General features: G+C 54.8%; 1 protein-coding gene and 4 non-coding genes across 5 annotated transcripts; all 5 read left to right on the forward strand.

Moving 5' to 3' along the window:
• The first annotated feature begins 5,652 nt into the window (after positions 1–5,652).
• On the forward strand, positions 5,653–5,838 carry LOC148805492 (U2 spliceosomal RNA). Its single transcript, XR_016090268.1, has one exon. It is a non-coding gene; the product is annotated as a U2 spliceosomal RNA (small nuclear RNA).
• A 1,041-nt stretch (positions 5,839–6,879) lies between these two features.
• On the forward strand, positions 6,880–7,821 carry LOC148805493 (zinc finger CCHC domain-containing protein 3-like). The gene has a single exon (XM_088909733.1). It carries the CDS (start codon positions 6,880–6,882, stop codon positions 7,819–7,821), a length of 942 nt encoding a protein of 313 aa, XP_088765859.1.
• A 4,142-nt stretch (positions 7,822–11,963) lies between these two features.
• LOC148805494 (U2 spliceosomal RNA) lies at positions 11,964–12,157 on the forward strand. Its single transcript, XR_016090186.1, has one exon. It is a non-coding gene; the product is annotated as a U2 spliceosomal RNA (small nuclear RNA).
• A 6,091-nt stretch (positions 12,158–18,248) lies between these two features.
• On the forward strand, positions 18,249–18,439 carry LOC148805495 (U2 spliceosomal RNA). Its single transcript, XR_016090176.1, has one exon. It is a non-coding gene; the product is annotated as a U2 spliceosomal RNA (small nuclear RNA).
• A 2,418-nt stretch (positions 18,440–20,857) lies between these two features.
• On the forward strand, positions 20,858–21,054 carry LOC148805496 (U2 spliceosomal RNA). The gene has a single exon (XR_016090263.1). It is a non-coding gene; the product is annotated as a U2 spliceosomal RNA (small nuclear RNA).
• The last annotated feature ends 1,180 nt before the right edge of the window (positions 21,055–22,234 follow it).

Below are 22,234 nucleotides of genomic sequence, written 5' to 3' on the forward strand. Positions count from 1 at the left end.
GTCCGGGCGGCCGGCAGCCGCGTGCGGACCGGGCTCCAGAGGCGTCGGCCTGCGCCGCTGCGCGCCAGCCGGACGCCCGCGCGCCCGCCCAAGGCCGGCGTCGGGCATCGCTTCTCGGCCTTTTGGCCAAGATCTCTTCGTGAGACTTCGTCGGGGACGGGAAGAGCGACTGAAGGAGCGGCTGGAGCGGAGAGGAGAGCGGAGCGGCCAAACCTACCTTGAGGACTGAAGTGCGGACAGCCGGGAGGAGATCCGGGACCCTTTTTCTGTGGAGAGAGCCGAGGAAGGAGCGGAGGAGCAGGAGCGGAAAAGCAAAGAGCAGCAGCGTGTCCGGCCCTGGTCGTCTTCGCGATGGCTGGGGCGACGGGCCCTGCTGAAACGCAGGGGAAAGGGCCAAGCGTGAAATGGACAATCCGGTTTTGCTGGAAGTTGGAGAGAGAGATGCCAGGACGGGACGAATTTGTGGAAAAAGTGGTGATGAAGACCTTACAGGTAGGAACCTATGATGCTAAGTGCATACAGTCAAACCGACCGGGAAGATATTTCGACATGTCACTACGAGATGAAGCAACATATAAAAAGGTTTCGGAGGTGTGTGCGGCAAAGATGGAGACCCATTGGCTGAAGGACTTTGAGGTTTTGGGATTGGCTACAGATAACACCAGGTCAGTCATTGTTCATATGTATGACCCTTTTGTGGATGAGGATGATGTTACGGCCTTTTTAGAAGCCCACACCGAGTCTGTGGAGAGACCAAGGAGAATCAACGGTAGGTTTGGATATTGGACCGGGAAATTCCAGTACACGGTCACTTTAAAAGCTAATACGAACTACGAAGGAGGGTACTCACACCCCCCAGCTCTGTTCTCCCTGGGCTCGAGCCGGGGATACCTGTATTACCGCGACCAACCCCCTTTTTGTCGCCGCTGCTTCGACTTTGGGCATTTAGAGAAGGACTGCAATGCAACAGAGTGTACACAATGCCACGAAAGGGGGCATATGAAAAAAAATTGCCGCCGTAAACTATGTTCTTTGTGTGGGGCTGAAGACCATGGGTACAAGCAGTGCCTATGGAGAGACCTAACTTATGTTGCAGCAAAAAAAGGTATGCTGGAGGACGCTGTCGAGGTAGAGGACGAGGAGGAGGAAGAAGAACCTGGATGGGGCAGAGTGCGCGGACGGGCTAAGGAGAGGAGGAAGAGACGAGGGGTGAACTTACCTGCGGAAGGAGAGGGTGTGAAGACGGCGGAGGAAGGCCTGGGAACCCGGGAGAGCAGCGGCGGGGTGGAAGCAGCAGAAGTCCACTCGGCAGGGCAGCTGGAGGAACCGGCGCAGAATCCTAAGGAGACAGAGCAAGAAACAGAGTTGGGGAATGAACAGGAGGAGGAAGACACTGAGGCAAGTAAAGAAAAGGCTATTGTTAAAAGGCTTCGAGGGGACAATGAGGAACAAGCCTCATCTGAGGGCAAGAAGCCAAAAATAAGAACAGGAGCTGAGGTGATAGAAGAAAGGGAGGACAATCAAGGAAGAGAGGAAGGCAGTCAGGAGGACCCGGAACCTTGCCGGGAAGAACAAGAAGATTCGGAGGACATGGAGGGGTCCTTGCCACCTGGGCAGCCAGTGCGGGCATCTGGGTCCTACAACCAGTTCTCCGTGATGGCGGGGTTGAGAGAGGACGACAGCCCGTGCGCCTTGTGCCTACCTGACACGCCAGGCCGGGTCGAGGGAATGGAGGTGGAGGTAGGAGAGGTGGATGAGAGGGGGTACTTGGTGCCGGCGGCGCCGGGCAGCCTCCTGGGGTCAATCAGTTCCTCGGAAGAAGGAATGGACAGTGAGGGCTCTAACGATCCGTCATGACCCTCACTGTCGCCACCATCAACGTAAGAGGTCTGAAAAACAAGAAAAAAAGAATAGCTGTATTTGAAGAAATAAAGGCACGGCGTTATGATATTTGTGTATTGCAGGAGGTACATTTAGCGGGACATAAAGACATGGAGCAATTCCGGAAAGAGTGGAGTAGCGGAAGGTCCTGGTGGAGCGCAGGAGGAGTCCACTCCACCGGAATTGGTATTCTCAGCGGCACGAGAGATTTTACGCCTCAGGACATCAGAGCAATAGTCCCGGGAAGACTACTGGTAGTAGATGGGCGGTGGAGGGATTTGTCTTTGAGAGTTATTGGAGTGTATGCCCCTGCAGACAGGAGGATGCAAAGTGAGTTTCTGAAAGACCTGGAACCGACACTTTTTACGAATAGAGGCGTGGTGTTAGCTGGTGATTTTAACACTGACTTGGCGGACACACAAGGTGGAGGGACAAGAGCACTAGAGAAGATCATAAACGGTTTTAAACTCAAAGATGCCTTTAAAGATTTAAACCATCACACCTGGGACAATAACCGCGGGATACGGAGGCGTCTGGATTACGTCTTTCACAATCTAAGCCTGGAGGTAAGGGAAAAAGTGATAACACCCCTGTGGTTTTCAGACCACGCTTGTTTGTCTGTGACTTTCAAAGCCGGGAGAGTGGGTTTTCAGACGAGGTACTGGAGGTTAAACCGGACTGTATTGGAAGATAAAGAGTATCAGGCCAGTACCATCCGCCTGCTTGGACACCTCGCAGGGGAGCGGGGTGGCTTCGCGACAGCGACGGAGTGGTGGGAGACCTGCAAGCGAATAATTGCTAAGACCACCCAAAAGTACTGTGCAGCACGACGACAGAGCGAGAGGGAAGAACTGACCAGCCTCCAAAGGGAGCTAGAAAGGCTCTATGCGGAAGCGAATCAGGGGTGCGGCCTCAATGTGGAGGCCGTGACCAGGGTGAAAGCTCTGCTTCGGGCTAAATGGCAGCGGAAAGCCAAAGAATATCTGTTCCGGCTAAGGGGCACCCAGATAGATGGAGAAGAACAGTGCTCATCCCAGTTTTTCAACTCAGTCAGAACACAGCAAGAAGAGACCAGCATGGAGAAGTTGGTGAGTGAAAACGGGGAAGTGGCAGAAGATACTGCCGGAATGTTGGAATGCGCCGCTAATTATTATGGAGCTCTCTTTGCAGAAAAGCAGGTGGACGGGGAAGTGCGGAGCAGGCTGATGGCAGGTGTGCAAAATAAGATCCAGGAAGACGTGAGTCTGACCTCCCCAATAACAGCGGGGGAAATAAGAGAGGCCATGAGAGGTCTGCGCAAAGGTACTGCCCCCGGTGTGGACGGACTGCCCACTGATTTTTATGACGTTTTTTGGGAACAGCTGGAACCCCTTTTACTAGAGGTCTTTACCGAAATTTTAGAGATCGGGGAGATGGGGCCTTCAATGAAGACCGGGGTCTTGGCCTTGATATATAAAAAGAAAGGTGAAAAGTCTGTGTTGGACAATTGGAGGCCCATCCAATTATTATGTACGGACTATAAGATCCTCGCAAGGGTCCTGGTGAGGAGGCTAAGAGACATCATGCCGCTCTTGGTAAGCGAAGACCAGACCTGTGCAGTGGCAGGAAGGAAGATCTCCTGGAACCTGCAGTTCGTGAGAGACGTGGTGGAGTGGGTGGACGACAGAAAGCTCCCGTTGATGCTAGTTAGTCTCGACCAAAACAAGGCGTTTGATAGAGTCCATCACGCAGCCTTATGGGAGATACTGGCAAAGATGGGAGTGAGTACGAAGTTCATCGAGTGGATAAGAACGCTGTACAGGTCAGTGGAAACAAGAGTGCGGATCAATGGTGCGGTAAGCGGAGGAATCCCCGTCACTTGTGGTGTGCGACAAGGGTGCCCTCTGTCCCCTCTGTTGTATATCCTGTATTTAGAGCCCTTTTTGGACCGGATCCGGGAAGATCAAGGAGTGAGGGGCGTCACGGTGCCAGGAAGCAAGGGGAGACAGGTGAAGGCCATCGCGTATGCAGACGACATCACCTTGTTCTTGAGCTCAGAAGAGAGCCTGTACCAGGTACTCAGTATAGCCCAGGAATTTGAGGCCGGCACGGGGGCAAGATTGAACAAAAGCAAGAGTACGATCAAGTACTGGGGTACCTGGAGGGACAAGAAGGATGACATCGGAGGGCTCTCAGTGGTGCAGTCCCCAGCCAAGATCCTCGGCGTCCTGTTCCATGCCGAGGGCGCTGCCCGGCTAAACTGGGAAGAGAAAATAAAAAAGGTAAACACAAAACTGGGATTGTGGCAACAAAGATCTTTGTCCTTCCTAGGGAAAGTGTTGATTCTGAAGGCCGAGGTAATGCCACTGCTTTTCCACCTGGCGGTGGTTTACCCTATGCCGGCCAGACTGCGGAGGGATCTAGTGCGTGCGGTTTTTGCCTTCATGTGGGGGCAAAAATACGAATACATCAGACGCACGGATATGTACAGGTCAGTGGAGGAAGGGGGAAGAGGGGTCCCAGACTTACCTTTGAAGATCGACTGCGCCTTTGTCTCGAGTCTGTGCGAAGTTCTGCAGGGCAACCCGGCGCATCCATGTAAGTTCTTTGTCCATCTGTGGTTCGCTTCTGCAATGAAACACCTGGTGCAGTGGACAAACACCACGCCGAAGGCAGAGCGACTGCCCTGGCACTACCGGCACGCAGTACACTGGCTAAGAGAGCACCAGACAGTGAAGGCAGGCTCAACTTCACTCAGCCACCGGGCAATGTATGAGAAACTGAAAGAAGACAACAGTCCAGCAGTGATGGGAGTGCCCCGTGGAACTTGGACACGCATCCAGCCCAAATCCCTGGACAACAGGATGTGCGACCTGAATTGGTTGTGTGTATGGGGTAGACTGCCAGTAAGAGAGGTCTTGAATAAGCACGGTCTCTCTAGACAGAGAGAATGTCCTCGTCTACAGTGTACTAGAGAGGAAACTGTTAAACATGTGTTCTGGGAATGTGACTTTACACAAAGGGTGTGGAGGGAGTGCACAGGGTGGGCACCAACTTTTTTTTCAGTAGAAAAATTAAGTTATGAGATGGTGATGAAAGGCTTGATTGGGGTGAGGAAATGGAACGAGAGATTTTTGGTGTGGCTGCTGATTAGCGTAGTGAAGCTCTATGTGTGGCAAGATAGGAACAACTTGGTGAAACACGGAGTGCATGGACCAGTGAATGCTGTGGTATGGAGAGTGAGAAACGATATAGGGAACCGAGTGAAGTGGGATATAAGAAAGTGGGGCTTCTATGCGGCCAAAGAAAGATGGAAAGATTTGTTTGTTTTAGGGAATTAAAGTAAGGGAAAGAAGAAGTGAGTGTGGTGCGAATGGGTTGTGATTGTTTTTATAATAAGCCATGTGTGAGTGAGAAATTTATAGCCTTTAGCTTACCGTGCGAGAATGAGTGGGTATGATTTATTGGCCTTCATGAAAATGATTTCTGTAAGATTGAACCCTTTGGGGGAGGGACGGCAGTTTTGCATAAAGAGGCGGGGTTATGTAAATGGGGTGTACATGAGAATAAAGGAAGACAGGGGTGGGAGGTTTGTGAAATACCCAAACTAAGTACGAATGTATCTAGTCTTTGTGTTTGTTGTGAAATGTTTTATGTTACCTTACAGAAGACTTTTTTGTGTAAAAGTGATGGTTTGTTTTTTGATTAGTTTACAGGCCTAGGTTGACATGCCCCTTTTTTTGTTACTGTGACCAATGAGTTTGTGTTGTTGATTGTGTATGACATGTCATGAACTGTTTTAATAAAAAAAAAAAAAAAAAAAAATCTGTTCTTATCAGTTTAATATCTGATACGTCCCCCATCGGGGGACCACATATTAAACGGATTTTTGGAACAGGGAGCTGGATCAGGAGCTTGCTCCGTCCTCTCCACGCATCGGCCCGGTATTGCAGCGCCTCCGGGAACGGTGCACTACCTTCTCTCAGCGGTGAAAAGACAGACGTAGCTAGCAAGCAAGCGAGGTGGACCGGAGCTCCTTCCTCTCCGGTCTCGTCTCTCGTCCATCTGTGTGTCTCTGTGTCTCTCTCTCTCCCCCTCCCCGTTCCCGTGCTCCCTCCGTGCACTTTCCCGCGCCTCGACTCTCTCGGCAAGCAGGCCGGCCCCCTTTTCGGCTCCCGTGCGTTTTCCCTCCAAAAAACTTAGTTTTTTCCTCCTTTTTCCAGGGAGGCAGGCGTGGCTTGTGTGTGTGTGTGTGTGTGTGTGTGTGTGTGTGTGTGTGTGTGTGTGTGTGTGTGTGTGTGTGTGTGTCCCCGTCCTTGCAGGCGGGCCCCTTTCGACAGCCGGCCGTTTTCCCTCCAAAAAACTTAGTATATACACCTTTTCTTTCTTTTTTTCGGCAGGCAGGCAGGTGTGTGTGTGTCCCCGTCCCTCCCGAGAGAGCGCTGCCCCTTGCCTCTGCCCGCAGGTGCCGACGGTCCGCTTTCGCTTGCAGCTCACTCGGCACGGCTGCTGCTGGTGGGAGGGGCCTAAGCTAAGGAGGCCGGCCGGCTGGCGCCCCCCGCGGCTGCGGTCGTTGTCGGGCCGTTGACAGGAGATCAAAGAGCAGGGCCCCCGCCCGGGACTGGCGGGCAGGCAGGCGAGCAAGCAGGCAGGCAAGAGAGGGGGAGAGCGGAGTCCGGGCGGCCGGCAGCCGCGTGCGGACCGGGCTCCAGAGGCGTCGGCCTGCGCCGCTGCGCGCCAGCCGGACGCCCGCGCGCCCGCCCAAGGCCGGCGTCGGGCATCGCTTCTCGGCCTTTTGGCCAAGATCAGAAGGCGCGTGGCCTGACCGCGGCCGGACGATTTCCAAAGGAGACGAGAAGGGCGGCAGAGGAGAGAAGGCGGAATCGACACGGGAGGACCCCTCAAGAAGGCACTACCTACCTGGAAGGAGTCATCGGGAGAAGACCGCGGCGACCGGTTCACGAGCCACCACTGGAATCGCCCTGGGTTGAGCCCAGGGGGTGAAGGTGGGGCTCCCAGATGACGGCGGTGGGTGAGTGGGCTTCCTTTTCAGCGGCCGTGCACCCTCTGTCCCGTGAGGGACAGATGAGGTGCACGGTGCGCTTTGTCCTAAAGAGGAAAGAAGATGCGGGGGAATGGATGGTGAGAAGTCAGTTTGAGAGGAAGATCTTGTTTGATGTGCTAGACATTAAGAAGATTAATATTCTTGGAGTTCAGGACTTTCAAGTTAAGAATACCTACGATGTCACCCTAACTACGGATTACGAGTGTCAGAGGGTGTGGAATAAAGCTAATGACTTGAAGGAAACTGACCCTCTTGCAAAATTTATTGTTGAACCTCTGTTTGCACGGGAACTGAGACCTGTAATTGTGCATATGTTCAACCCCCATGTGCCCGAGGCAGATATAGCCATCTTTCTGAGACGGTACCTCGATATCCAAGGAGAGGGGAAGAAGGTCTTGGACGAGGAAGATATTTGGACCTTTAAGAGACGGTTCATGGCGAGGTTCCGGCCTAGCAGGACCTCCCCTGGGGGGGTGCTTCACCCTCCAGCCTCCTTTTACATCGGGCCAAATAGGGGATATCTGAGCTATTCCGGCCAGCCTAAAACTTGTCGGAAATGTGGTCAAGGAGGTCATCTAGTGGGGGACTGCACAGAACAACTTTGTAGACGCTGCGGTCAGGTCGGGCATGTTGCAGCATCCTGCCGTGAGGCCATGGTGTGCAACCTATGTGGGGAGCAAGGCCACATGTACAGGGCTTGTCCCAAGAAAATCAAGACCTTCGCGTCCGTCGTCGCAGACAGAGGAGCGGATCAGGCCGGGCCATCGGCGAGGATAAGGAGGCGGGACGGCGACGACACCTACCTGAATGAAGGCCCTGGCCCCCAGGAGGCTGACAGCAATGCTCTGCCGCAGGACTTGGTTCCGGAGCACCAGGGTTCCCCACCGGTCATGTAGAACCTCTTTGAAGTCCTGGCGGAGGAGGGGGCGAATAAGGAAGCCAGCGAAGAGGACCCCGCAGGACCCGCCTGGATGCCGGTACAAGGAAGGAGGGGAAAAAAGAAGAAGAAGAGGGAGAGAATCGCCTCCGATGAGGATAGTCCAGGGGTGGTGGAGAAAAAACAAAAAGAGATCGACATCCCGTCGGAAGACGAGGCCGGAATGGCGGACGACGACCTCACCGATTCTGAGGTGCAGTCCCAAAAGGAAGGAGTCTCGGACCTAGACGAGAGTCAGGAAATGGAGGAAGACTCAGATGCTGAGGCGGAGTCGGTGGGAAGCTCAGCTGAAGTGGAGGACAGCGGCCCTCCAAAAGACCCAAGCCCGGTAGAAGAAGGGGTAGAGGAGGTGAGAGAACCCCCCCAGCCTACCGGTGAAGACGGGGGGTCAGCGACCACCCCCGACTCTGTCGCACGCCCTGGGGACGCAGCGCCCGGGGACGTGGCGATTGGCCTGGATCCTTGCCTGCAGCCTGAGAGATCCCCCGACCCGGACTCTGACGCCTCACTGCCTCCCAGTGGGGTAACGGGCCCGGGGGAGAACTCTCCTCCGACCTTCTCTCCAATCACATCTATTAGCGACGTGGCGTCGCCAAGTGGAGATGGGCCGGAGGATGTCCTGGAAAGCTTCAAGCATCCAGTATACTGAAGGCAGCCCCTCTGAGCGAGAGAGATGGGAACCCCCCCCCCCCCCGCGGTGGAGTGCACCCTCTGCTCCATCAACGCCAGGGGACTCAGAGATAAAATCAAGCGTCTCAGTGTCTTTGAGTTTCTGGCCGAGAGGCGCTTCTCTTTCTGCTTCCTGCAAGAAGCCCACCTCGGATCGGAGAGAGATGTGTCTGAGTTCAAGAAGGACTGGCGTACTGGGGACTCTTGGTGGAGCGTGGGGGGTCTCCATTCCTCAGGGGTGGGAATCCTCTGCGGGACTCCTAATTTCTCGCCTAGCGAGGTTGTTTCAGTGATTCCTGGGAGGCTTTTGGTAGTGGATGGTGTGTGGGAGTGTATGCGTGTGCGTGTGATTGGTGTATATGCGCCAGCCGATAGGCGCCTCCAGGGGGCCTTCTTGAGAGAGTTGGAGCCACTCCTCTATTCAAATAGGGTGGTGTTGATGGGAGGAGATTTTAACATCGATCTCGGGGATGCGAGTGGCTCTGGAGTGCGCGGCCTGCGTGAGATCGTACGACAGTTCAAACTGCATGACTGTTTTGAGAGTTCCGGCCTGGCCTCCAAAGCTTACACCTGGAGCAACGGGCGTGGGTTATTCCGAAGGTTAGATTACGTATTCACCACCCTAAAGGGGGTGACCCGGGTCAGGCAGGTGGTTCCAGTGTGGTTTTCTGACCACCTCCTACTGTCGGCTACTGTGATCTCTGATGGTTTCCGACCCAGAGTTCAGCACTGGAAGCTGAACACTCAGGTCTTGTCTGAGGAGAAATATCTAACTCAGATAGCAGACCTGCTGCGCAGCTTCCAGAGGAAACGGTGGAGGTTTCCAACGGCGGTCCTCTGGTGGGAGGCCTGTAAAAAGGCCATCGCCAGGGCCTCCGTGAGCTACTGCAGGCACAGGAGGTCTGTGGGCAAGGTGATGCTAGCTAACTTGCAAAAAAAGTTAGAAGCCCTATACGTGGCGTTTAATGAGGGTGGTTCCTTTGACGCAGTAAAAGCCACGGAAATTCGGCACGCTTTGAGCGAGATCTGGTCCTCGCGAGCCAGGGATTTCCTGTTCAGGCTCAAGGGTGAACTAATAGAAAAGCAAGAGAAGTGCTCGTCCCACTTCTTTGGCGCGGTCCGTGCGCGGCAGGCAAGGACCAGCTTCGAGGCGCTACGCAGGGCAGACGGCTCAGTAACGCAGGATGGGCTAGAGATGGAGGAGTGCGCCTCGGAGTTTTATAGGTCCTTGTTTGCGGAAAAACCCGTGGACACGGGCCGTTGGGAGAGGTGGCTGGCGGGCCTAGATGGGCGAGCCATGGTTCCCCTGAGCCTGGACGAGGATCTGACGGCCGCGGAAGTGAAGGAAGCAATGGCCGGGCTGCGCAGGGGAACCGCCCCCGGCGTCGACGGCCTGCCCATAGACTTCTATGTTGCCTTGTGGGATATTCTACAGCCTATGCTCATGGAGGTCTTCGGAGAAATACTGCGGGTCGGAGAAATGGGAACATCCATGAAGGTAGGAGTGATGTCTCTTATCTTCAAAAAGGGTGATAAGACGGATCTGGAAAACTGGAGGCCGATCCAGTTGCTCTGCACCGATTATAAGATCTTGGCAAGAGTGCTGGGGAGGAGGCTGAGGAAGGTTATGCCAGATCTAGTCTGTAAGGACCAGACCTGTAGTGTAGAGGGCCGGAAAATAGCTTGGAACCTTCACCTCATCAGAGATACGGTAGCCTGGGTGGAAGACCGGAACCTAGAGCTCATGCTGGTCAGCCTAGACCAGAGTAAGGCCTTCGATAGAGTCCATCATGCCTTTCTCTGGGAGGTGCTGGCTCGGCTGGGCGTGAGCCACGTCTTCATCAGGTGGATTAGGACTTTGTACAACGGGGCTGTGTCTCGAGTGTGCATAAATGGGAGGCTGGGAGCGGGTGTGCCGGTCGGTCGGGGGGTGAGGCAGGGTTGCCCACTGTCTCCCCTTCTGTACGTCCTGTACACCGAGCCCCTCCTCCTTGCAATTCGCCAGGACCCCCTGATTGAGGGCGTGGTAGTCCCAGGCAGTGGGGGTGAGCAGGTAAAAGTCGCGGCGTATGCCGACGACATCTCTCTGTTTCTCACGTCCGAAAGGAGTATGTACCGAGTACTTGAGCTGATGGAGGACCTCTCAGCCGGCACCGGGTCCTGTTTAAACAGGGACAAGTGTGCCATCAAGTATTTTGGCAAGTGGAAGGACAGGAGAGATGAGGTCGCGGGCCTTCCCCTGGAGCCGGGCCCATTAAAGATCTTGGGCATCCGATTTCACTCGGGCGATTCCGCCAGACTGAATTGGGAAGACAAGTTACGACGGGTAAATCAGAGGCTGGGCATGTGGCAGGACAGGACACTTTCCCACACGGGGAAGGTCCTGGTAATTAAGGTGGACATCCTGCCTTTGCTAGTGCACCTGGCCGGGGTGTTCCCCTTGCCTGCCTGCATGAGGAGGGATCTCGTTAGAGCAGTCTTCCAGTTCATCTGGGGCGCGGGCTACGAGTACATCGCCCGAGCGCACATGTGTAGACCGGTAGAGGAAGGGGGAAGGGCCGTTCCAGATTTGCCGGCCAAACTGGACACCCTGTTTGTGTCCGGCCTGTGTAAGATCCTCCATGAGGACCCCGACCACCTGTGCGTATATTACGTGAAGCTGTGGTTATCTGTAATGATGAGGCATCTCGTGGTCTGGTCCAACCGGACGCCCAAGGCCGAAAGGCTGCCCCCGCACTACAAGCACGCGGTAAAGTGGCTGAAGAAACACCCTGCAGCCAGGGAAGGGCAGGCGTCTTTGGACCACAAGGCCTTATACAGGACAGTGGTCGCAAAGACCAGCCCGGCCGTGGTTGGGGTCTCGGAAGAAGGCTGGCGGCAAATCCAGCCTGCTGGCCTTGACAACAGGCTAAAAGACCTCAATTGGCTGGCCAGGTGGAATCGCATGCCGGTCCGGGAAACACTGCATAGTCATGGCCTTTCGAGACAAAACCGGTGCCCGCGCCCGGACTGCTCGGAGGCTGAGACAGTCATGCACGTTTTCTGGGGGTGCAATTTCGCACAGAAGGTATGGGAGCGGAGTGAGTGGTTGCTGGCGAGAGTGTGGGTGAGCTTCAACCTGACAAGCCAGACTGTAATAAAAGGAATTCCGGGACCACGTAAGTGGAACCGTGAGTTCCTCTTGTGGCTTGTCATTAGCTTAGTTAAATGGTTTTTGTGGGTCTCACGGAAAGATTTAGTAGAGCACGGGAAGGGGGATACATCAGACATAATAATCTGGAAAGTCCAGCACGATATTGGGAGAAGGGTAAAGTGGGATATATCACGGTGGGGATTTGCAGCAGCGAAAGAACGGTGGAAGGGTTTAGTTTTTTTGGGGAATCGTTAGGCTGGTTTGAGTTGTAGGTAACAGTGTTTTTGATGTATTGTATTGTATCTTTTGTATTTTTCTAATAAAAAAAAAAAAAAAAAAATCTGTTCTTATCAGTTTAATATCTGATACGTCCCCCATCGGGGGACCACATATTAAACGGATTTTTGGAACAGGGAGCTGGATCAGGAGCTTGCTCCGTCCTCTCCACGCATCGGCCCGGTATTGCAGCGCCTCCGGGAACGGTGCACTACCTTCTCTCAGCGGTGAAAAGACAGACGTAGCTAGCAAGCAAGCGAGGTGGACCGGAGCTCCTTCCTCTCCGGTCTCGTCTCTCGTCCATCTGTGTGTCTCTGTGTCTCTCTCTCTCCCCCTCCCCGTTCCCGTGCTCCCTCCGTGCACTTTCCCGCGCCTCGACTCTCTCGGCAAGCAGGCCGGCCCCCTTTTCGGCTCCCGTGCGTTTTCCCTCCAAAAAACTTAGTTTTTTCCTCCTTTTTCCAGGGAGGCAGGCGTGGCTTGTGTGTGTGTGTGTGTGTGTGTGTGTGTGTGTGTGTGTGTGTGTGTGTGTGTGTGTGTGTGTGTGTGTCCCCGTCCTTGCAGGCGGGCCCCTTTCGACAGCCGGCCGTTTTCCCTCCAAAAAACTTAGTATATACACCTTTTCTTTCTTTTTTTCGGCAGGCAGGCAGGTGTGTGTGTGTCCCCGTCCCTCCCGAGAGAGCGCTGCCCCTTGCCTCTGCCCGCAGGTGCCGACGGTCCGCTTTCGCTTGCAGCTCACTCGGCACGGCTGCTGCTGGTGGGAGGGGCCTAAGCTAAGGAGGCCGGCCGGCTGGCGCCCCCCGCGGCTGCGGTCGTTGTCGGGCCGTTGACAGGAGATCAAAGAGCAGGGCCCCCGCCCGGGACTGGCGGGCAGGCAGGCGAGCAAGCAGGCAGGCAAGAGAGGGGGAGAGCGGAGTCCGGGCGGCCGGCAGCCGCGTGCGGACCGGGCTCCAGAGGCGTCGGCCTGCGCCGCTGCGCGCCAGCCGGACGCCCGCGCGCCCGCCCAAGGCCGGCGTCGGGCATCGCTTCTCGGCCTTTTGGCCAAGATCGTCTGATACGTGGCTTGACCGCGGTCAGAGGGCTTCCCAAAAGACGAGAAAGGCGGAGGAAGAAGAGGGCGGAAAACCTTACCGGAAAGAACAACCTTTCCCAGAAGGAGGCGGCGAGAAGAGGAATCCCGTTGAAGACAGCAGCATCCAGGAAGATCTGAGGCTCCACCGGAGCCGCTCTGGGTTGCGCTCAGGGGGCGAAGGTGGGACTTCCGGATGGCGACAACGGTGACTCCGGGTGAGTTGCCTTCTTACTCGGCGGCCGGGCGGCCTCTGTCCCGTGAGGGACAGATGAGCCGCACGGTGCGCTTTGTTTTGAAGAGTGCGGAAGAGCATGTTGAATGGATGAACAGAGGACACTTTGAAAGGAAGATCTTGTTTCAGGCACTTCAAGTTGAGTGGAAAAACATTCTAGGAGTCCAAGATTTCCAGTCTAAGTTTACCTTTGATGTGACGCTTACCTCCGATGAAGAATGCTCTAGGATGTGGAATGAGGCTGAAAGGAAGAAGGATGAAGAACCATTGGCAAAGTTTTACATCGAACCCCTATTCGCACGAGAATTACGTTCCTTGATCGTTCACATGTATAATCCTCATGTACCGGAGCCCGATATTGTTACCTTCCTCCGCAGATTTGTTGACGTCCAGGGAGGCGGCCAGAAGGTGGTGGACGAAGAGAGGATCTGGACCTTTAAGAGGAGGTACCTGGTGAGGTTGCGGCAAAGCCCAACAACACCAGGAGGTGTGTTGTACCCCCCAGCCAACTTCACCATCGGACCTAACAGGGGTTACCTCATGTATTCCGGTCAGCCGCAGACGTGTCGAAGGTGCGGACAAGAGGGGCATCTTGCGGCGGAATGCAGTACTGAGGTCTGCAGACGGTGTGGTCGCACGGGACACGTGGCTACTGCTTGCAGCTTCCAGCAGCTGTGTAACTTGTGCGGAGAGCCGGGGCACTTGTACAGGGCATGCCCCGTCAAAACCCGCAGCTTTGCGTCGGTGGTGTCCGGCAAATCCGCACAGCCTGGAGAACCAAGTACTCACCGGGACGACAGACGGAGCGCGCTGGATACAGCATCAAGGCGGGAGTCAATCCCCGGGCTGATGCCCGGAGCACAGGATCCGGCAGAGGAGGTGAGGACAATTCCAGCAGAGGGTTCTCCGGACAATGACTGGACTACTGTGGGAAGGAAAAAGAAGAAGAAGAGAAGACACCTGGAGGTTTCAGATGAGGACGGCGCAGGGAGGGACGAGAAACGGACCAAGGAAATTTCCCAATCTTCTGAGGGGGAAATGAACGTACCTTCTGAAGATGAGTACGAGGCCGCTATGGAGGGCGAAGACGAGATCCAGCCAGACCGGGAACCTGAGGGAGGGGAAGCTCTAGGAGTGAACGGAGAAGCAGAGGAGGAGTCAGAAAGCGAAAGTGAGGAGATAAACGAGGACACTGGAGAATCAAGCAGCGAAGGAGAGGAAGAAGAAGAGGAACAGGAAGAGTCTCGGATGGAGGAAGAAGCAGACAGGGAAGAAAAAGGAGGGGAAGAAGAAGGTGGGGCTGGTGAAGCCCCTGTTCTGGTCGCGCAACCTCTAGGCCCAGCGGTCGGGGTTGCGGCGATTGGCGAAGTCGGAGGGCAAGAACACGACGAGTCGAGCAGTTCAGAGGAAAGCGGGTCCCTGCCATGTGGCGGGGTAGCCCGCTCCGAAACGGACCTCCTCCTCGGCCTTGACTCCCCAGCGACACCCCCGCACTTCGTGATGTCGGTGGGGGATAGCCCTTTGGGAAGTCCAGATCTGATGAGGTTCCCACAGTAGATCGACTCAAGACGGCAAAATTCCCAGGTTACCCGACTGGCCCGGAGTTGGTAAAACATCCTCCCCGACCTGCATGGAGTGCACACTCTGCACCGTAAATGCCAGGGGTCTGAAAAATAAAATCAAAAGAACCAGCGTTTTTAAAGACCTGTCCGAACGTTGTTGTAGCTTTTATTTTGTGCAGGAGGCCCACCTGAGTTCAAGGAAAGACGTCTCGGACTTCCAGAAGGACTGGTCAGATGGCGACTCCTGGTGGAGCGTGGGGGGCGTGCACTCCTCAGGAGTGGGGATACTCTGCGGCACCCCAAACTTCAGAGCAAGCGAGGTCGACTCGGTGGTTCCTGGTCGGATTCTGGCGGTAGATGGGGTGTGGGAGGGAATAAAACTTAGGCTTATAGCAGTATATGGGCCCGCAGAAAGACGATTACAGGCGGGCTTTATTAAAGATCTCGAGCCGCTTTTATTTACCAACAGGCAGGTAATAATAGGAGGGGATTTTAATGTTGACGCGAGTGATGTGCGAGGATCGGGTGTGCGTGGGCTGAAAGGTTTAATTAAGGACTTCAAACTGCAGGACTGTTTCGAAGGAGCGGGGCCGGCCTCCAAGGCGTACACTTGGAGCAATGGGCGGGACTCCTTCAGGCGACTCGATTACATATTCACCACCCTAAAGGGGGTGACACGGTCGAGGCAGGTGGTTCCTGTTTGGTACTCAGACCATCTGGTGTTATCGGCTACCGTGTCTCTTGGCGGCTCCCGCTTCAGACCAAGTAATTGGAAACTTAATACCCAAATCCTGTCCGAGGCCGAATATCGTGCCCGGATAGGGAGTGTCTTGGAGCGTTTCCAAAGGAACAGGTGGAGTTTCCCGTCGGCCGTGCACTGGTGGGAGGCCTGTAAAAAGGCCATAGCTCGGGCTTCCATGAGCTATAGCCGACAGAAGAAGTCTAAGGGTAGAGAGGCCTTAGAAGTGCTACAAAAAGAACTAGAAGGCCTGTACGTGGCCTTCAACAGGGGCGGCACCTTTAATGCAAAGAGGGCTGCAGAAATCAAGCACAGTCTTCAAGAAATCTGGGTTGCACGGGCCAAAGACTTCCTGTTCAGACTGAAGGGTGAACTTATTGAGGCCGATGAAAAATGCTCATCCCGCTTCTTCGGCTCGGTTCGCGCGCGACAGTCTAAGACCTGTTTCGAAGCGTTGCGCCGGGCTGATGGTTCGGTGACCTCAGACGTACCTGAAATGGTGGAGTGCGCTTCCGACTTCTACAGGTCTTTGTTCGCGGAGACATCAGTGGACTCGAGCCGATGGAAGGTCTGGTTGAAGGGCATTGAGGGAAGAGCCAAGTTTGCTCAAGGTCTGGACGGGGTTCTGACGGCCCAAGAACTGAAGGAGGCTATGGCCGGCTTACGAAGGGGAACCGCCCCTGGCATTGATGGTTTGCCCATAGACTTCTTTGTTGTGTTTTGGGATCAGTTATGGCCTATGCTCATGGTTGTTTACGAGGAAATTTTGCAGGTTGGAGAACTAGGGACCACAATGAAGACCGGGGTGCTGTCCCTAATCCATAAGAAAGGTGACAAGGCGGATCTGGAAAACTGGAGGCCGATCCAGTTGCTCTGTACCGATTATAAGATCCTCGCCAGAGCACTGGGCATGAGGCTGAGGAAGGTTATGCCAGATCTGGTCTGTAGAGACCAAACGTCCAGTGTTGCCGGCCGAAGAATATCGTGGAATCTCCACCTCGTCAGGGACACGATAGCCTGGGTAGAGGACCGAGGGCTGGAATTTATGCTGGTAAGCCTCGACCAAAGTAAGGCTTTCGACAGGGTCCACCACGCCTTCCTATGGGAAGTGCTGAGGAGTCTGGGAGTGAGTGAGGGGTTTGTGAGGTGGATTCAGATCTTGTATAACGGCGTTGTAACGAGGGTGCGCGTGAACGGGAATCTGGGCCCCGGGGTACCGGTCGGCCGCGGAGTGAGGCAGGGGTGCCCCCTGTCTCCCCTGTTGTACGTCTTGTACACCGAGCCCCTCTTACACGCCATCCGCACAGATCCCCTCATTGAGGGAGTAACAGTCCCAGGCAGCAAGGGCGAACAAGTGAAGGTCGCAGCCTACGCCGACGACATCTCACTGTTCTTGACCACGGACAGGAGTTTATACAGAGTATTACAGATCCTGGAAGAACTGGCCGCCGGCACGGGGTCCTATTTAAACAGGACCAAGTGCGCGGTGAAATACTTTGGGAACTGGAAGGACAGGCGAGATGTAGTCGGCGACCTCCCTCTAGAAACGGGTCCCTTAAAGATTCTGGGGGTTCATTTCCACACGGGTGACTCGGCTACGGCCAATTGGGAGAACAGACTGTCGAAGGTGAATCAGAAATTAGGATTGTGGCAGACCAGGTCTCTTTCCTATACAGGAAAGGTCCTGGTCATTAAGGTGGACGTGTTACCCCTGTTACTTCACCTGGCAGGGGTATTCCCACTACCAGTTCGCCTTCGGCAGGACTTGGTGCGAGCTGTCTTCCGCTTCATATGGGGCGGGAGATATGAATATGTTGCTCGCGTGGATATGTATAGGCCTATAGCAGAGGGCGGAAGGGCAGTTCCCAACCTGCCAGCTAAGCTGGATGCCCTCTTTGTGGCAGGACTGTGTAAAACACTGTGTAGTGACCCGGACCACCCTTGTGTACATTTCATGAGGCTCTGGTTCGCGGCATCAATTAGACATTTAGTACCATGGTCTAACACAACACCTAAGGCAGAGCGACTGCCCGCACACTACGCGCATGCAGTCAAATGGATTAGGGAACATCCAGAGGCCAGGGAGGGACAAATGTTGTTAGATCACAAGGCCCTTCACAGGTTGGCAACGGAGAAGGGGAATTCGGCAGTGGTCGGGGTTACCGAGGAAGCATGGAGACAAATCCAGCCCGCAGGCCTCGATAACAGGCTCAAAGATCTTAACTGGATGGTCGTCTGGAATCGCCTGCCAGTGAGGGAGATCCTGCACAGCCATGGCCTGACCAGACAAGACAAGTGTCCTCGCTCCAGCTGTACAGAAACAGAAACAGTCCTGCATGTTTTTTGGGAGTGCCGGTTTGCACAGGAAGTGTGGGGACGGTGTGAATGGTTGGGGGCCCGGGTTCTAGATACCTTCAAGCCAACAAGCACGGCAGTCATGAAGGGGGTGTCGAAGCCGAGAAAATGGAATTGTAATTTTTTGCTTTTGTTAGTGATTAGTTTGGTTAAGTTTCAAATTTGGGCATCTCGGAAAGAGCTTGTTGAACATGGGAGGGAGGTTACCGCAAATTCTATTATTTGGAAAGTTGTGTTTGACATAACCAGAAGGGTGAAATGGGACATTACAAGGTGGGGTTTCGCTGCAGCCAAGGAGAGATGGAAGGGTTTATTTCTGTTGGGGTCTTGATTTGTTCTGTACATTGTTCTGTTGTTTTTTGTACTTTTGTAATAAAAAAAAAAAAAAATCTGTTCTTATCAGTTTAATATCTGATACGTCCCCCATCGGGGGACCACATATTAAACGGATTTTTGGAACAGGGAGCTGGATCAGGAGCTTGCTCCGTCCTCTCCACGCATCGGCCCGGTATTGCAGCGCCTCCGGGAACGGTGCACTACCTTCTCTCAGCGGTGAAAAGACAGACGTAGCTAGCAAGCAAGCGAGGTGGACCGGAGCTCCTTCCTCTCCGGTCTCGTCTCTCGTCCATCTGTGTGTCTCTGTGTCTCTCTCTCTCCCCCTCCCCGTTCCCGTGCTCCCTCCGTGCACTTTCCCGCGCCTCGACTCTCTCGGCAAGCAGGCCGGCCCCCTTTTCGGCTCCCGTGCGTTTTCCCTCCAAAAAACTTAGTTTTTTCCTCCTTTTTCCAGGGAGGCAGGCGTGGCTTGTGTGTGTGTGTGTGTGTGTGTGTGTGTGTGTGTGTGTGTGTGTGTGTGTGTGTGTGTGTGTGTGTGTCCCCGTCCTTGCAGGCGGGCCCCTTTCGACAGCCGGCCGTTTTCCCTCCAAAAAACTTAGTATATACACCTTTTCTTTCTTTTTTTCGGCAGGCAGGCAGGTGTGTGTGTGTCCCCGTCCCTCCCGAGAGAGCGCTGCCCCTTGCCTCTGCCCGCAGGTGCCGACGGTCCGCTTTCGCTTGCAGCTCACTCGGCACGGCTGCTGCTGGTGGGAGGGGCCTAAGCTAAGGAGGCCGGCCGGCTGGCGCCCCCCGCGGCTGCGGTCGTTGTCGGGCCGTTGACAGGAGATCAAAGAGCAGGGCCCCCGCCCGGGACTGGCGGGCAGGCAGGCGAGCAAGCAGGCAGGCAAGAGAGGGGGAGAGCGGAGTCCGGGCGGCCGGCAGCCGCGTGCGGACCGGGCTCCAGAGGCGTCGGCCTGCGCCGCTGCGCGCCAGCCGGACGCCCGCGCGCCCGCCCAAGGCCGGCGTCGGGCATCGCTTCTCGGCCTTTTGGCTAAGATCAGAGTTCAAGTGGCTTGACCGCAGTTCTCATAGATCTTAGTCCAGGGGGTCGGGAAGGCGACGGGAGGAATGCTGTGACGGAGACGACTGGTTCGAGGATCGTGGAGTTTGGAGCTGGAAGGATCGGGGAGACGAGAAGGAGGAACGACGGTGGCGAGGAAGTTTGCTGGGCTGGACGGCGTTGAAGGGCGGAGGTTTTGCTTGCCTGGAGGTTTCCGGAAAGAGCGACGACGCAGAGGCTGGAGCGATGGCTGGGTACCCTTGGGCGAGGAACGAGCAGCGGAAGGACTCCCTCCGTTTCTCGCTGAGGAGCCTGGATGGACCGACGACCTGGGACAGAGAAAGCTTTAAGTATTTGGTTTTGGTAAAATGCTTGGGAGTTCGTCTGGCTGATGTTTTCTGCCTGCAGGACTTCTGCAAGTGCGGAATCTTTGAGGTGACTCTGGCATCGGATGTGTTGTGTTTCGACGTGTGGCGGAAGGTGCAGGGACTGAAAGAGGAGTTCCCAGTGAGTATGTTCCGTGTGGAACCGATGTTTGCTGGGGACTTGAAAGTCATGACAGTGTTTTTTTCAGACCCGTTTATGCCTGAGGAAGACTTAGTCTTCTTCTTGAACCGGTTTGTGGACTTGCAAGGAGCTGGGAAGAAAGAGCTGGACAAGGATGGTGTGTGGTCCGGGAAACGGACATATTTGATGAGACTGAGATTGGGGAAGACAGCGGAGGAGGGGGTGATACATCCCCCGGCTTTCTTCATGATCGGGTCACACAGGGGTTACCTGGTGTACTCCGGGCAACCCTTGGAATGCAGAGCGTGTGGTGGAAGGGGACATTTTGCTGCGCAGTGCACGTCAGCGCACTGCAAACGGTGTGGGGAGATGGGACATGTGGTGAAAGACTGTGTGCAGGAAAAAAGGTGTTTTAAGTGTGATGGGGTGGGACATGTGTCACGTTTTTGTTCGAGTAAGGGGATCGAGAGGGATGGACAGGGGAAGGAAGTGTGTACGGAAATAAGGGAGAATGGGGAGCAAAGGAAAAATAATGCGAGTGAGAGTGGTCAGTATGCTGAGACGGTAAAGATAGACGCAACGGCGGAGTTGAGTGGGGATGTTGTGGTAGTAAAGAAGCGGAGGAAGAAAGTTGTAGAGAATGGGAAAGGTGTGGTGGGCAGATTGGAAGAAAGAGAAGCGAGTGGAGAAGGATAGCGTAGAGGAATAAGAGTGAGGAAGAGGTGATTTGCATAAAGGGTGGGATTATGGAAATGAGATTGTGTGGGTTGTGGGGATGAAGGTTTGGGCAGGTTAAAACGTGTAAGAGGTATAGGGTTGGGATTTTGGGTTTTAAGTTTGAATAGTAATGTTTTGTTTGCAAAAAGACAATGTTTGGTTTGTGACAAGTTTTCAGTATGTTATGTTACCATGACTTGTTGTACGGGTATGTTATCCTGGGTTGGGTATGTATTGTTTTATGTTTATTAGAATTCAGTACGTGGTACTTGTAACTTTGGTTGGAATTTATGTGAATGTGATAATGGATTTGAGAGTTGGGTATGATATTTGGGGTTTTTTTGGTTATAATGAGTTTTGATTTATGACCTTTGTATTTTGCAATAAAAAAAAAAAAAAAAAAAAAAATCTGTTCTTATCAGTTTAATATCTGATACGTCCCCCATCGGGGGACCACATATTAAACGGATTTTTGGAACAGGGAGCTGGATCAGGAGCTTGCTCCGTCCTCTCCACGCATCGGCCCGGTATTGCAGCGCCTCCGGGAACGGTGCACTACCTTCTCTCAGCGGTGAAAAGACAGACGTAGCTAGCAAGCAAGCGAGGTGGACCGGAGCTCCTTCCTCTCCGGTCTCGTCTCTCGTCCATCTGTGTGTCTCTGTGTCTCTCTCTCTCCCCCTCCCCGTTCCCGTGCTCCCTCCGTGCACTTTCCCGCGCCTCGACTCTCTCGGCAAGCAGGCCGGCCCCCTTTTCGGCTCCCGTGCGTTTTCCCTCCAAAAAACTTAGTTTTTTCCTCCTTTTTCCAGGGAGGCAGGCGTGGCTTGTGTGTGTGTGTGTGTGTGTGTGTGTGTGTGTGTGTGTGTGTGTGTGTGTGTGTGTGTGTGCCCCGTCCTTGCAGGCGGGCCCCTTTCGACAGCCGGCCGTTTTCCCTCCAAAAAACTTAGTATATACACCTTTTCTTTCTTTTTTTCGGCAGGCAGGCAGGTGTGTGTGTGTCCCCGTCCCTCCCGAGAGAGCGCTGCCCCTTGCCTCTGCCCGCAGGTGCCGACGGTCCGCTTTCGCTTGCAGCTCACTCGGCACGGCTGCTGCTGGTGGGAGGGGCCTAAGCTAAGGAGGCCGGCCGGCTGGCGCCCCCCGCGGCTGCGGTCGTTGTCGGGCCGTTGACAGGAGATCAAAGAGCAGGGCCCCCGCCCGGGACTGGCGGGCAGGCAGGCGAGCAAGCAGGCAGGCAAGAGAGGGGGAGAGCGGAGTCCGGGCGGCCGGCAGCCGCGTGCGGACCGGGCTCCAGAGGCGTCGGCCTGCGCCGCTGCGCGCCAGCCGGACGCCCGCGCGCCCGCCCAAGGCCGGCGTCGGGCATCGCTTCTCGGCCTTTTGGCTAAGATCAAGGTTTAAGCCGGCAAGCCCGCAATTCCGAGGTCTTAGTCCAGGGGGTCGGGAAGGCGAGGAGAGGCCGGATGGATTGGATGGATTGAAGCAGGATCGTGGAGCGTGGAGCTGAGGATCTGATGCAGTGCTGACGAGGAGAATCGGTGTGCGGAGAAAGAACGAGACGGCGACGACGACGGCGGTTTACCTGGACGGAGTGTTGAGAGCGTTGGCTGGAGTTGGCTGGAGCAATGGCTGGGCGTTTTGGACTGAGGAAGGAGCGGAGGAAGAACTCTATCCGTTTCTTACTCCAACGACGAGGAGAACTGGGAATCTGGAAAAGAGATGAGTTTAAGGATTTGATTTTGAAGCAGTG

Source organism: Atractosteus spatula, unplaced genomic scaffold (assembly GCF_055471065.1).
Source record: "Atractosteus spatula isolate fAtrSpa1 unplaced genomic scaffold, fAtrSpa1.hap1 Scaffold_7, whole genome shotgun sequence".
Taxonomy (NCBI): Eukaryota; Metazoa; Chordata; class Actinopteri; order Semionotiformes; family Lepisosteidae; genus Atractosteus; species Atractosteus spatula.